The sequence below is a fragment of the Bufo gargarizans genome, chromosome 5, assembly GCF_014858855.1.
Source record: "Bufo gargarizans isolate SCDJY-AF-19 chromosome 5, ASM1485885v1, whole genome shotgun sequence".
NCBI classification, from domain to species: Eukaryota; Metazoa; Chordata; class Amphibia; order Anura; family Bufonidae; genus Bufo; species Bufo gargarizans.
In genome coordinates, this window is record NC_058084.1 from 247,104,794 (window position 1) to 247,120,873 (window position 16,080).

Sequence of the window (16,080 nt, forward strand, 5' to 3'; positions counted from 1 at the left end):
GGAGCAACACTGTTCCTAGCACATGGAGCGCTTGCCATGTCTCTCCCTATGCTCAGCTCAGAGGACAAAGGCATGGACCGAACAGGATCAGGGTTTTATAAGGTTGTGACATCACAGGGGATTGATACCGGCGGATTGGCTGGCTGCAAGGTATTATGGGTCATATTGCATTCCCAGACTTCTTACTTTAACTTTGTAACACATACAGCTGCCATTTTAAGAAAAACCGACTAGTTACCACAAAGTGCGAGGAAATTCGGATTCGTGTCAAAACGAAATTTTCCAAAACTTTGGACCGAATTTTGTTTTGAATGCTTCGATTTGCTCAACACTAACATTAGTATATGTATCTGTAATACTATGTGCCTACTTTGGACTCCTAGCAGTTCTAGCTTATGCTGAATTATCTGTTTTGCTAAAGTGTAGCTGGGATCTGACTACCCTTGTAAAATGAAAGGATAGAAATCAGCACACTATTCTGTGTGAAAATATAGTCAGATTATTTTAGGGAGTGAATGACAGTATTTTCATTGTGCAACTACACAAACATAAATAACAAAATACTGTAAATATGGAAGACATTTTCTGGTTACTTACTTATCTCTCATGTAATTGTGTCCAATTTGCCCAGAGATATCTTCAATAGCTGAGCAAATGTGATCAAATGCCTTAGAGAAAGACACAGAAAACCATATTAGCAATATTTTTATAATAAATTAAATTCTGCAATGTTTAATGGCAGATTTCGGGCCGTATTAAACTGGCCGAGGACTGAGTTTGTACGAATGCTTGTTAGCGATTATCTGCCTGTGTAAAAGTGACGCATTTGTTTGTTCATTGGGTAATCGTATATCTTATGCAGTCACAAAAAACATTGTTTGCCAGCAGCAGATCGTGGTGTCTAATCACGCTCTACTGCCAGCAAATAATAATTCTGTATGAGGATGAGTGATGGCCTGAGCAATCGCTCCTCCCCATACTGACGAGCAGGCGTTTGCCTCATCTGCCAGGGTAATACAGCCCTTAGGCAAGTGGCTAATCGTTCAGTAGCGGAATGACAGCCGATGATAGAGCTGATGATAGGCAGGCATTTTCTTGTAAGGATTATTAAATTTAAATTTGTACGCATGAGATTATTTACCATTTTACATTGTTCACATCATTGAGAGATCACACAATATATATTTACATTATTACAATTCAATAACGACATTTTTATTTTCTTGCATAATAAACAATTTTACAAGTGTTGAATGAGCATTTCCAGTACAATCATTTAGTCGATACATACATTAACTCTGTATGAATATCGTCCAACGTCGGTGTTTGAATTGTGACGATTATCTACTTGTTTAACCCTTTATCTCTGGAGACAGTTTTGGCCTTAATAACCAAGCCATATTTTTCAAATCTGACATGTCTCACTTTAAGTGATAATAACTTTGGAATGCTTTTACTTATCTAAGCCAATTTTTTTTTCTCATGACACATTGTACTTCATGTTTAGTGTAAATTTGAGTTGATATCTTAAATATAAAATAAAATTTAGAAATTAGCAATTTTCTACATTTTTGAAACGGTGTTAACCCTTTAGGTGTTCCCCAAAAAAATGGAGGTTACATTTAAAAAATTTAATTTTTTTATGCAGATTTTCCAATTTAATCCATTTTCTGTAGCACAGCAAAAGTTAACAGCAAAACAACCTCAATATTTATTACCCTGATTCGTCAATATACAGAAACACCCCATATGTGGTTGTAAACTGCTCCATGGGCATGGTAGGGCGCAGAAGGGAAGACGCGCTATATTGTTTTTGTTGGGCTGGTTTTGCTGGAATGGTTTTCGGGCACCATGCTGCATTTGATGAGACCCTGAGTTACACTTAGAAAGGATACCCCACAAAGTGACATTTTGGAAACTACACCCGTCAAGGAATTTTTTGAGGGGTACAGCGAGAGATATGACTCAACAAGCGTTTCAAAGAATTTAGAAACACTTGGCTGTAGCACGTGAAAATTTGTATTTTTTACCACTGGAGTTGGATCCGCTGAAGTTACTACAGGCTTGACATAACGTCGGCACATCCACCGCCGGTCTAAATTTAAGCCAGCTTCCTTGCTGGCTTAAATTTAGACCATTTTGAAAGCCTAAAACAGGAGTAGAAAATGTTAAATGAGATAGGCCTCCCGTCCCCTTCCTGGCTCACACCACGCCCCATTTTTTAGAGCTGGTGTGAGCATGGAAAACTTACAGATTGCAACCTTTCTGGCTTAAATTTAGACCATTTTGTACGCCATAAACAGGAGTAGAAAATGATAAATAGGATGGGCCTGCCGTTCCTTCCCCCTCACACCACTACCCATTTTTTAGACCTGGTTTGAGCGTAGAAAAGTCATAGATTGCAACAGAAAACCAGCATATATCTGATAGTAAATGACACCCTTTGTGTTTTTTTGTAATATATTTATCTAGGCACTACTGGGGATACTAGCAGGGACAACAATGTTATATAAAACCCTACAGGGGCATTATACTAAGTGGAGGACTACAGGGTGCATTTTATTACAGGATGTGTGGTATACCACAGGGGGATTACAGGGTGCATTATACTACAGGGGGCTTCAGGGGGCATTATACTACAGGGTACATTATATTTCAGGGGCACTATACTACAGTGGGCATAAGAATACAGAGGCTACTGTTGGAGGGGGGAAGTGACAGCATTATACAAACTAACACTATAGGGGCTTTATAGTATAGGGAGAGCATTATATATAAAACTACTGAGGGGGGAATTATGCTAAGCGGTGGACTAATGGGGAGGGGGGGGGAGCATTATATATAAAACTCCTACGGGGGGACTTATAATAAGTGGGGGACTAGAGGAATGCATTTTGCTACAGGATGTAGGTATACCACAGGGGGACTACAGGGGCACATTATACTAAAGGAGTGCATTATATTACAGGGGAGCATTACACTACAGTGGTACTTCATGGCGCATTATACTAAAGGGTGCATTATAATACAGGGTGAGAGCATTATACAAACTAGCATTATAGGGGTGCCATTATAGTACCGTGGGACTACAGGGGGGTTGAGAGCATTATACATACTATCACTTCAGGGGACATTATACTAATGGAGGCACTACAGGGGGGGGGGGGGGACATTATACAGTATCTCACAGCCTTCACATTTTTGTCAATATTTTATTATATATTTTCATGAAACAACACTGAAGATATGATGCTTTGATACAATGGACAGTAGTCAGTGATCTCTCAGTGTCCACATGTGACACAGAAGCTCCCAACCAGCAAGCTGAATCCAGCTCGCTATCTGGATCCTTACATAGTTACACTGTTGTTAAGGTTGGAAAAGACAAAAGTCCTCCAACCTGTAATCCTGCTGTATTGATCCTTTCATCTGATAAGGAAATTTCCTCTAAATTTAGAACAATAATTTTTAGGTAAGTCTATGGGGTGAGCATGTAAGATATATAACACCTATGGGAGTGAAAAATGGCTAGGAGATTCTTTCTGCCCAACCTGGGCTTGATAAAAAGTTTGGGGATTTTCATAAAGAGGGATATAGTTCAAGTGGAAAATAAGTTTAGGGTCTGCAGAGATCATTATTATGCCCAAGTACTTGACAGCTGTTTGGAGCTACTTAAAAGGAGAATTATCATTTATTTTTGAAATTAGATATTTTACCACATTTCTCAAAAATGGCAAAAATTTTATGGAAAGCATTGAGGGGATTTGTGATAAGTAGTATGTTGTGCCTTAAATCCTAGCGCAGTACAATCAGCATCAGGGGTCCGGTAGTTATTGATAGCCAGGCACCTGCTGTATGCGCCGGCATCTGTGAAAACACCAATGCTGGCTCATTAACCAATGCTATGCCGCGGTCAGCGCTGATTGCTGCACATGCTATTTCCTTGTCGGGTCCCCATCCCCATTGGGTCCCCACATTGCAGTGATGGGGACTTAATGGCTGGGAATGGAACCAGATACCTTCCATAGGCATCGTGCTGCCTTCCATGAAAACCTGTAAGACCTACCCCCCTGGGTCTCACAGGCAAGCAGGCTGTAAGTGTATTACACTGTGTAATACATTTACAGCCAATGCATTACAATACAGATGTATTGTAATGCATTGTACAAGGGATTAGACCCCTAAAAGTTAAAAAAAGTTAAAAAAGATAAAAAAAATTCCAAGTAAAAAAAGTGCCCTTTTTCCATAATTTAAGTTATAAAAAATAGAAAAAGAAAAGAAAAGTAGACATATTAGGTATCGCTGCATCCATAACAACTGGCTCTATAAAAATATCCTATGATCCACCCTGTCAGATGAACGCTGTAAAAAAAAAAATGAAACTGTGCCAAAACATAAATTTTCAGTTTGCCTTGCCTCACAAAAAGTGTAATATCAAGCAATCAAAAAGGCGCATGTACCACAAAATGGTACAAATCAAACCGTCATCTCATCCTGCAAAAAATGAGGCCCTTTCTAATACAATCGCCCAAAACATTTAAAAAAATGGCTTTCAAAAACAAGATATTTTTCTTTTAAAAAATGATTTTACTATGCAAAACTTAACAAAATAAAAATAATAGACATCTTAGGTATCGCCACATCCATAACAACCTTCTCTATAAAAATATCACATAAAAACTGTGGCAAAACAGCCATTTTTTGTTACCTTGTTTCACAAAAAGTGTAATACCAATCAAATGATTGTATGTAGACCAAAATGGTACCAATTAAACCGTTATCTCATTCCGCAAAAAATTAGACTCTACCTAAGACAATTGCCAGAAAAAAAAAATATATATATATAGGTCTCAAAACATGGCAACACAAAAACAAGATTTTGTGCTATTCAAAAATGCTTTAACTGTGTAAAACTTAACAAAAATAAAAATAATAGACACATTGGGTATCGCCACATCTGTAACAACCTGCCCTATAAAAATATCACAAGATATTCATGTAGTCTGCCCCTGATGCGGTCTGCCCCCTCCCCGCCCCTCCTGCCCCAGCCTCCCTCAATGTTGGTGGCCGTACCAAATGGGAATTTGGTATCTGATAGTACTGTAGGGGAAAGCTAGGGATCTAGTGATCACCAGTCAGTGTGGTTTACTATAAGTACAGTGACTGATTCACACCACACAAAAACAAAAGTTTTAGATTTTAGAAAAACTGACTTTTCTAAAATTAGATTAGTGGTATACGAGTCCCTATCAGATTTGAACAGTTTTAATGGAGTCCAGGAGAAATGGGACTAAAGTGGCACTATTGAAGGCAACAAATAATTGCATTAGGCTTGTCAGTAAAAGCAAAAAAAAAGGAAGAGACCACTGTGGTACTCGGCAGAAGTGGCCAAAATCATAAAAATAAAAAAATAAAAAGGATGACAGGCAATATTTATAAGATTAGGCAGAGAGAGGTCAAGCAAGTTATAAGAGCCTCTAAAGCGCAGGCAGAAGAGAAATTAGCTCAGTCAGTGAAAAAAGGCATTAAAGGAATTACCAAATTAAAAACAAAAGGAAGGTATATGGAAGAAGATAAAGAACTAGCTGACTGCCTCAATGAATACTTCTGTTCAGTTTTTACAGAGGAAAATGAATGCAAAGGACCTCAGTTAGGAAGGAAGACTAATGAATCTTTTGATGCATGTGTCTTTACAGAGGAAGAGGTTCTAAATCAGCTGTCTAAAATTAATACAAATAAGTCACAGGGGCCTGATGGGATACACCCAACGCTATTAAAAGAGCTTAGCGGTGAACTAGCAAAACTATTAACAGATTTATTTAACCAATCACTGGTAACAGGAGTCGTCCCAGAAGATTGGAAATTAGCAAATGTTGTGCCCATTCACAAGAAAGGTAGTAGGGAGGAATCTGGCAACTATAGGCCAGTAAGCCTGACATCATTAGTGGGGAAATGAATGGAAACCATACTTAAAGGATAACTGTCACATTTAGACCCAAATTTCAATTTTCATATATGTAGTTACTAATACCATGATATTCCCGAATCAATAAATATTAGACTTGCCCCATATTTAATAAGATTCAGCCCTTAGCAACCAGTCTGCATAAAACTGCTATTTTACTATTCTGTTAAGATGGCTGCCGCCATTGGAATGTATGAGAATAGCAATCTAATGATTGCATGTTATAGTTCCCTATGGGAACTATACAAAAGTGTAAAAAAAAAAAAAAAAAACATAAGTTCAAAAATGATTTTTTATTTTTTATTTTTAAATACACATCATGGGTGTCGCAATGTGAAAATGTGCAAGAACGCCCATACTATAAAAAAACATTTTAAAAATTCCCCATACGGTAAACAGAAAAACTGAAAAAATTGTCCAAATGGGCGATTCGCCATTTTTGGATGCTTTATTTCCTCAAAAAAAGTTAAAAAAAGTGGTGATCAAAAGTCATATGCACCGCAGAATGGTATTAATGAAAAGATCAGCTTGCGCCACCAAAAAATGAGCCCCACACAGCTCTGTACACATAATTACAAAAAAGTGATAGGGGTCAAAATATGGCAACTAAAAAGTAAAACAGATTTTTTTCTCACTTTAGAATTTTTTTTTGTGCCAGTGTCCCCATAGATGCCCCCCAATCATGTGCCAGTAACAATAGCCCCCAAAAATTGCCAGTAAACTGAGCCCTCCCAAATGTTTTCATTGAACTGTGTATACAGATTGTACAGTATATATTGAACTTACTGACTGTGCTGCAAGGTTTAATACTATACTATAAACTCAGCTTTATACATTAGATATAGAGATCAATCTGCAACCTTAGCATTGTCATAAATATAAATGTTTGCATGAGAAGAAAATGATTGCTAATATCAGGGGCGTCGCTAGGTTAAAACATTCGGGGCCTGGGCCCCGGATGTTTTGTCCCATGCCACGAATGTTCTGCTTGCCTGCTGGATACAACTGTATTGCTGTACACAGAACGGCAATACAATTGAATCTTACACTGGGAAGAGGTGAAGGACCTGCGGTGACATCACAGGTCATGTGATCAGCAAAACAGGCTGTGATAGGACCTGGATGATGTCACCATCATGTGACCAGTGCAGGATTGGACACCGGAGTGAAGAGGAGAAGGAGCCTAATGCTGATGTCTGTACAGGAGAGGTAAGCGAAGGGAGAGGCAGAGCAATGATGAGAGTTGTAGTTATTTAACTGGGATGTATTTTAGGGCTGAAGGGAGGGATGTTATTGACATGGAACTGTGTGCTTGAGGTGGCTGGGGCAAAGAGTGATGTTATTTACATGGGACTGTATGTTGAAAGTGGATGGTGGGGGAGAATGATGTTTATGTACATGGGACTTAAAGGGAACCTGTCACCGGGATTTTGTGTATAGAGCTAAGGACATGGGTTGCTAGATGGCCGCTAGCACATCCGCAATACCCAGTCCCCATAGCTCTGTGTGCTTTTATTGTATCAAAAAAAACGATTTGATACATATGCAAATTAACCTGAGAGGAGTCCTGTCCCTGAGATGAGTCACATACAGGACTCATCTCAGGTTCATTTGCATATGTATCAAATCAGTTTTTTTACACAATAAAAGCACACAGAGCTATGGGGACTGGGTATTGCGGATGTCCTAGCGGCCATCTAGCTACCCATGTCCTCAGCTCTATACCCAAACTCCCGGTGACAGGTTCCCTTTAATGTTTAGGCTACGTTCACACTTGCGTTTGGGGATCCGCTTGTGAGATCCGTTTGAAGGCTCTCACAAGCAGCCCCAAATGCATCAGTTTAACCCCAATGCATTCTGAATGGATGCTGATCCATTCAGAATGCATTTGTTCGGCTCCGTACGGTCCCCCGTTCCATTTTGGAGGCAGACCCCAAAATGCTGCAAGCAGCGTTTTTGTGTCCGCATGGCCTTGCGGAGCCAAACGGATCCGTCCTGACTTACAATGTAAGTCAATAGGTTCGGATCCCTTTGCATTGACACAAAATGGTGCAATTGTAAACGGATCCGTCCCCCATTGACTTTTAATGTAAGTCACGACGGATCCGTATTGGGACTTAGAAATTCAAATCTAATACAAACGAGTCGGTCCTGAACGGATGCATTGGTTTGTATTATATCAGTGCGGATCCATCCTGTGCAAGTACAGGACAGATCTCCACGAACGCAAGTGTGAAAGTAGCCTTAGGAGGTGATGTTTACATGGGATAGTGCGTTAGAGGCGGCTGGGGAGGAGGTGATGTTATTTACATGGGACTGTATGGTGGAGGGAGGATTACAACTGCAGGGGGCACTGCAAATCCAGGGGACATTATAGGCGTCTTATTACTACTGGGGGCTCTATAGGAGGGTCTTATAGATCCGCCTTATTTCTACTAAGCGCACTATGGGGGCCTTATTACTACTGAGGGGTCTGTAGGGAGCTTTATTACCACTGGGGGAACAATAGGGGGCCTTATTTCTACTGGGGACTCTGTGAGGGTATTATTAATATGGGAGGGCTCTTCTAATAAAGGGGGCATTGTTAAAGGGAACCTGTCACCAAAAAAAGGATACTAAACTGTTAATAGTACCTTATAGTGCTGCAAAGTAGTTTCCTAATGCACTATATCATCGTTTAGCCGCCTCTAGCCTCCTGGAGAAATCAATGTTTTATTCAGCCGCTGCCCCCTGCTTCAAGTCAGGTTTGAAGTCAAGGGGGCAGCGGCCTAGGCGTCTCGAATGCTGCTCTCCCTGCCTCCCGCTGCCTTTATTGACACGCCGGATCTCAGTGCCGGGACCGCGCTTCAAGCCCGCATGCGCAGTAAAGGGCTGCTGTAGCGCGAACCCGGCTCCGGCTCGTACACTCAGCCGGCTTCAGTTTCGCTACTGCGCATGCGCCCGGCATCTTCTGTAACTGTGCTAGTATGTAAAGCTGGCGGGCGCATGCGCAGTAGAAACTGAAGCCGGCTGAGTGTACGAGCCGGAGCCGGGATCGCACTACAGCAGCCCTTTACTGCGCATGCGGGCTGGGAGCGCGGTCCCGGCACTGAGATCCGGTGTGTCAATAAAGGCGGCGGGAGGCGGGGAGAGCAGCATTGGAGATGCCTAGGCCCCTGCCCCCTTGATTTCAAACCTGACTTGAAGCAGGGGGCAGCGGCTGAATAAAACATCGATTTCTCCAGGAGGCTAGATGCGGCTAAACAATCAAAGAGTGCATTAGGAAACTACTCTGCAGCACTATAAGGTACTATTAAAAGTTTAGTATCCGTTTTTTTGGTGACAGGTTCCCTTTAAGGAGCATTATCACGGTTGGGGCAGTGTTACTAATAAGGGTATTCTAGAAGGGAATTGCTATTGGTGGGACTATGAGGAGCACTATTACTATGGGGGGCAGTATTGTTTCTTTAGGATAGTATTTAGGGGTATTGGGGGGGGGGTGAGGTTTTGGCACAGCAAGCAGCAGGATAACACTGTGGGGACTCCAGTTGGGGGATAATGATAGAATGTGAGGAAGCTAAGATGTCTGTGTGTCACACTCTGTAGAGACGAGGCGGCTGAGAGAAGTTGTCCAGACCAAGTGGAGAAGATGATGACAGAGAAGAGCTATATCAGAGGAGACGTCACCTGGAGGCCCTGGATGTGACAGGTAAGTGCTGCTGTATAGCAAATACAGCATAGTGCGGGGAAGGGGGCGGGGGGACATATTTATTGGGGCTTGTGCCCCGGATCTTTTGAGACCCTAGCAACGCCCCATATCCTTACCCTTCCGTGCAGTTTTTCATTTAGTTTTCGTTCATGATGTTCACTCCTCTTCACTTTCAACCACTGTACCAATGGCTTAATGGTTAATCCCTGTTTAGAATTAATAAAGGTCACTTAAGTTTTCTTGTATTCAAAAGTTTGAAAACATGCAAACAGAACTACGATTTACCAAAATCAGACAGTTTGAATATGATTTGGTAAATTACAGTAATATGTATAAATATAATATTTTCTGTGCAGCCACCACCTGTGGACAGTTCATGCCCAAGAATAGAGGCAGAGGGTGATTAACTGGTGAATGGTGTATCTAGATCCTTTAAGGAACTAAATTAATAGGGAGTCATTTTAGGGTACTTTCACACTAGCGCTATTCTTTTCTGGCATTGAGTTCCGTCCCAGGGGCTCAATCCCGGAAAAGAGCTGATCAGTTTTATCCTAATGCATTCTGAATGGAGAGCAATCTTTTTCAGGATGCATCAGGATGTCTTCAGTTCAGTCTTTTTGCCTTTTCAGGACAAAATTCCGGAACACTTGCCGTAATGCAATTTTTTCCATTGAAATGCATTAATGCCAATCCGGCCCCGAGTGTTCAGGCAAAATGGATCCGGCATTGCGGTCTGCACATGCTCAGACTGCAAAAAATGTGAAAAAAAATGAATGCCGGATCGATTTTTCCAGGTGACACTAGAAAGACGGATCCGACATTTCAATGCATTTGTCAGGCAGATCCTGATCCGTCTGACAAATGCCATAAGTTTGCATACGTTTTGACGGATCCGGCAGGCAATTCCGGTGGTGGAACTGCCTGCCGGATTCCCTTGCCACAAGTGTGAAAGTATCATTAAAAAGTAGCATAAAGTCATTTTGATGAATTTTCTCTCACAAATGGAACCAGGCAGGGTTGTCCCCTTTCACCACTATTTTTTGTTCTATCTATTGAACCCTTTGCTGCCCTTGTTCGTAGTGATTCAGAGGTTACTGGATTACAGGTAAGTTTGACAGAACATAAGTTAGTTTTATTCACAGATGATGTTATCATCGTTTCTACTAACCTGGCCACTCCTCTGTCTCAAGTCTTTTAACTAATATCACTATATGGAGAAATATCATACTACAAGCTTAATATAGATACGTCTCAGATATTGTCAGTAAACTTTTCTCCGTTCCGTTTAACAACTTTACAGAATCAGTACCACTTAGAATGGCAATGTTAAAAAAAATTCTGCGAGCCCACCCGACACAGAGTGGCACAATGACAGCGTGTGGAGGTGGCGTAAGCAGCAGCATTAGGAGGAGGCCACAGGGTGGCAAAAATGACAGTCTGGAGATGGCAGCAGCAGCAGCAGGAGAACTGAGCAGTGAGGTGGCAGCAGCATCAGGAGACCACAGAGTGACCCGTTGACAGGCCAGCACCTCCAGTGGGACGGGCTGTGGCAATACCAGTACCAGCTGAAGATGGTGGGTGAAAGAAGAAGCACTTGGCATCAGATGTTTGGCATCAGGCGGGTGGCACCATCAGAATGGTAGATGAGGCAGGTAGCGAGAAGAAACCGGTTTCTTTTGTCAAAGTGTTGGTGTGGCACCATGGATGATCTAGTCTGATGCATAAGACATTGGTGGGTGGAAATGCAGGCTGATCCACGCCTGATTCATCTTGACTAGAGTTGAGTGGATACCTGGATGTTCAGGTTCAGCCGAACTTCAGAAAAAAGTTATTTTCGGGACCCGAACTTGACCCCGAACCCCATTGAAGTCAATGGGTACCCGAACTTTTGAGCACTAAAATGGCTGTAAAAATGTCATGGAAAGGGCTAGAGAGCTGTAAATGGCATCAAAATGTGGTTCAGAGCATGGCAAGAGCTCTGCAAACAAATGTGGATAGGCAAATGACTTTAAATAACATAAAATACGTAAAAATAAAAAAATATCATCTTGATTTAGGAGGACGAGGTCCAAATGGAGTAGGAGGTTGAGGAGGCGGTGTAGGTGGAAGCGGCAGTGGAGAAGGAGGTAGCCTACACAAGTGCAGGCCAGCACTTCCAAGGGGTAAAGGGCAAGCTGAGGCCATGTGCCCAATTTGGAGACCCAGTAGTTGCAGGGGCTGACCCTTGTCAGTCAGTTCGTGTAGGCGTGTGCAAACTTACTGCCCCACCATGTCGCACGTCCCCGTGATGTTCACGATCCAATTTGATATCTGCTCTATCAACTTTCGATGTTCGTTCTGCACCTACCATTGTGATCACGGGTGGAGGGGAATTGGGGTTCCACGCCAGAGAGGGAGCAAGAGAAAGAGAGACCACATCCAAGGGAGGATTCATTTTTTCAAATTTAAAATTAGAGTTGAATTATGGGAGAAATTATTAAAGCATCCGTGGCCGTTGTTCCGTTTTCCGTGATTTTCTGCGGACCCACTGAAAACTCTGAAAATGCACCGTTGTTCATCAGCGGCCGTGATCCGTGTTTCCTGTCCGTCAGAAAAATAGGACCTGTCCTATTTTTTTGACAGACAACGGTTCACGGACCCATTCAAGTCAATGGGTCCGTGAAAGAACACTGATGCACACAAGATTGGCATCCGCGTCTGTGATCCGTGGCTGTAGGTTACTTTCATACAGACGGATCCGAAGATCCGTCTGCATAAAAGCTTTTTTCAGAGCCGAGTTTTCACTTTGTGAAAACTCAGATCCGACAGTATATTCTAACACAGAGGCGTTCCCATAGTGATGGGGACGCTTCTAGTTAGAATATACTACGAACTGTGTAGATGACTGCCCCCTGCTGCCTGGCAGCACCCAATCTCTTACAGGGGGCTGTGATCCGTACAATTAACCCCTCAGATGCCTCCCCTGAGAGGTTAATTGTGCATATCATAGCCCCTATAAGAGATAAGGGGCTGCCAGGCAGCAGGAGGCAGACCCCCCCTCCCTCCCCAGTTTTAATTTCATTGGTGGCCAGTGTGGCCCCCCCCTGGCCCTTCCTCCCTCCCTCTATTGTATTCTTTTCATTGGTGGCACAGTGTGCGGCCCCCACCCGGCCCCCACTCCCTCCCTCTATTGTATTTTTTTCAATGGTGGCACAGTGTGCGGCCCCCCCCTCCCTCCCTCTATTGCATTCTTTTCATTGGTGGCACAGTGTGCGGCCTCCCCTCCCCCCCCCCCATTCATTGGTGGCAGCGGAGAGTTCCGATCGGAGTCCCAGTTTAATCGCTGGGGCTCCGACCGGTAGCCATGGCAACCAGGACGCTACTGCGGTCCTGGTTGCCATGGTTACTTAGCAATATTAGAAGCATCATACTTACCTGCTGCGCTGTCTGTGACCGGCCGGGAGCTCCTCCTACTGGTAAGTGACAGATCATTAAGCAATGCGCCACACAGACCTGTCACTTACCAGTAGGAGGAGCTCCTGGCCGGTCACAGACAGCGCAGCAGGTAAGTATGATGCTTCTAATATTGCTAAGTAACCATGGCAACCAGGACTGCAGTAGCGTCCTAGTTGCCATGGTTACCGATCGGAGCCCCAGCGATTAAACTGGGACTCCGATCAGAACTCTCCGCTGCCACCAATGAATGGGGGGGGAGGGGAGGCCGCACACTGTGCCACCAATGAAAATAATACAATAGAGGGAGGGAGGGGGGTCGGAGGGGCCGCACACTGTGCCACCAATGAAAATAATACAATAGAGGGAGGGAGGGGGGTCGGGGGGCCGCACACTGTGCCACCAATGAAAAGAATACAATAGAAGGGGGGCTGGGGGGGGCGCACACTGTACCACCAATGAAAAGAATACAATAGAGGGAGGGAGGGGGGGCCGCACACTGTGCCACCAATGAAAATAATACAATAGAGAGGGGGGGGGGCGCACCTATGGCCACCAATGAAATTAAAACTGAGGAGGGAGGGGGGTCTGCCCCCTGCTGCCTGGCAGCCCCTGATCTCTTACAGGGGGCTATGATACACACAATTAACCCCCTCAGGTGCAGCACCTGAGGGGTTAATTGTGCTGATCACAGCCCCCTTTAAGAGATCGGGTGCTGCCAGGCAGCAGGGGGCAGTCATGTACACAGTTCTTAGTATATTCTAACTTGAAGCGTCCCCATCACCATGGGAACGCCTCTGTGTTAGAATATACTGTCGGATCTGAGTTTCACGATCTAACTTATATCCGACAGTATATTCTAACATAGAGTTCAAATATACCATCGGATTGGAGAAAACTCAGATCCGATGGTATAATAGGGACTCCTGACTTTACACTGAAAGTCAATGGGGGACGGATCCGTTTGCAATTGCACCATATTGTGTGAACGTCAAACTGATCCGTCCCCATTGACTTGCATTGTAAGTCAGGACGGATCAGTTTGAGTCCGCACGGCCAGGCGAACACCAAAACGATTTTTTCTTCATGTCCGTGGATCCTCCAAAAATCAAGGAAGACCCACGGAAGAAAAAACGGACACGGATCACAGACCTACGGACCCCGTTTTTGCGGACCTTAAAAAAAAAAACGGTTGTGTGCATGAGGCCTAAAAGTGACAACTTTTTTAAGTTTAAGCATTGAATGAAAGGATGTGATGCGCATTAATTACTGAAGAATTTATTACATTTTATTCCGTGTTACCTATGCAGAGCAGGGGTTTATTCACGTCTAAAATTGTATAATGTCAACCCAAGAATGTAACAGAAAAATTATTGAAATTTATTAAGCTGTCAACTAGGTAGAGGGGTATATTACATCCCAAAATTGGTGAATTTCACCCAAAAATGTAACAGACCAAATTTTTTTTTAACCTGTCTACTCGCTATAGCAGTGGTACATCACACCCAAAGATTGGTGAATTTCACCAGAAAATGTAACTAACAAATTGCATTTTCTTTTTTACCGGTCTAATAGGTATAGCAGCGGTACATCACACCCAAAAAATCGTAGAATTTCAATTGAAAATGTAACTGACAATTTTTTTTTTTAACCTGTCTACTAGGTATAGCAGTGGTACTTCACACCCAAAAATGGTTGAATTTCAACTGAAAATTTAACTGACAATTTTATTTATTTTTTAACTGGCCAACAAGGTATAGCAGTGGTACTTCACACCCCAAAATTGGTGAATTTCACCCGAAAATGTAACTGACAAAGTAGTGAAATGATATAAAATAAAATACGTATAAATAAAATTAAAAAAAATTGATTTATGAGGTGGAGGTCCATATGGAGTAGGAGTTTGAGGAGGCGGTGGACGTAGCGGTATAGGTGGAAGCGGCGTTGGAGGAGGCGAGGTAGCCAACACAGGTTTTTGGTTTTAATTGTATTTTTTAAAATTAGGGTACACTCTAAAAGAGTGTGAAATATACAAAATACAAGAATAAGGAATTGCGCTGCAGTATAACAATGGCTATTCTGCACAAGGTATGAACAAGTCCTGAGGGATCCATGCCTGGTTCATTTTAATGAACGTGAGCTTGTCCACATTTGTTGTGGAGAGGCGGCTGCGCTTGTCTGTGATGACGACCCCTGCCGTTCTAAACACACGTTCAGATAACACACTGGCTGCAGGGCACCTCCAAGGCGTAAAGTGCAAGCTCAAGCCATGTGGTTAATTTAGAGACCCAGAAGTTGAAGGGGGCAGACCCGACATTCAGTACGTGTAGGCGTGTGCACACATACTGCTCAACCATGTTGGTGAAATGCTGTCTCCTGCTAAGATGTTCCATATCAGCTGGTGGTGCTGGTTGTTGTGGCATGCTGACAAAGCTTTTCCACATTTCGGCCATGCTAACCCTGCCTTCTGAGGTGCTGGCGGTGCCCCAGCTGCATTGGCAACCTCTTCCTCGTCCTCTGCCTTCGCCTTGTGCTTCCACTGTGCCCCCGCTGTCAGGTGGGAATGCCACTAGCAGCCCGTCTACCAGCGTAGGCTTGTACTCGCGCATCTTACGATCACGCTCCAGTGACGGAATTAAGGACGATATGTTGTCTTTGTAATGGGGATCCAGCAGCGTGGCCACCCAGTAATCAGCACAAGTTAGAATGTGGGCAATACACCAGTCGTTGCGGAGACACTGCAGCATGTAATCGCTCATGTGTGCCAGGCTGCCCAGAGGCTACGAAAAGCTGTCCTCTGAGGGAGGTGTATCGTCTGTGTCCTCTGTATCCGCCCAGCCACGAACCAGTGATGGCCATGAGCTGGTCTGGGTGCCACCCTGCTGTGAACATGGTTCCTCCTCCTCCATCTCCTCCTCCTCATCCTCCACCTCGTCATCCTCCAGAACTGTGCCCTGGCTGGACAATTGTGTAGCTTGCATTTTGTGGGTGCAGG

At 43.4% G+C, this 16,080-nt stretch overlaps 1 protein-coding gene across 1 annotated transcript in view; it reads right to left on the reverse strand.

Moving 5' to 3' along the window:
* Nucleotides 1–593: 593 nt before the first annotated feature.
* The window catches only part of SLC9A3 (solute carrier family 9 member A3), a 251,718-nt gene continuing 236,231 nt past the window's right edge, over nt 594–16,080 (reverse strand). Inside the window, exons 8-9 of the mRNA XM_044294736.1 lie at nt 9,770–9,859; nt 594–668 (exon numbers count right to left, since the gene is read on the reverse strand). Coding sequence (XP_044150671.1) covers nt 594–668; nt 9,770–9,859 — 165 coding nt within the window. The remainder of the gene's footprint in view (nt 669–9,769; nt 9,860–16,080) is intronic.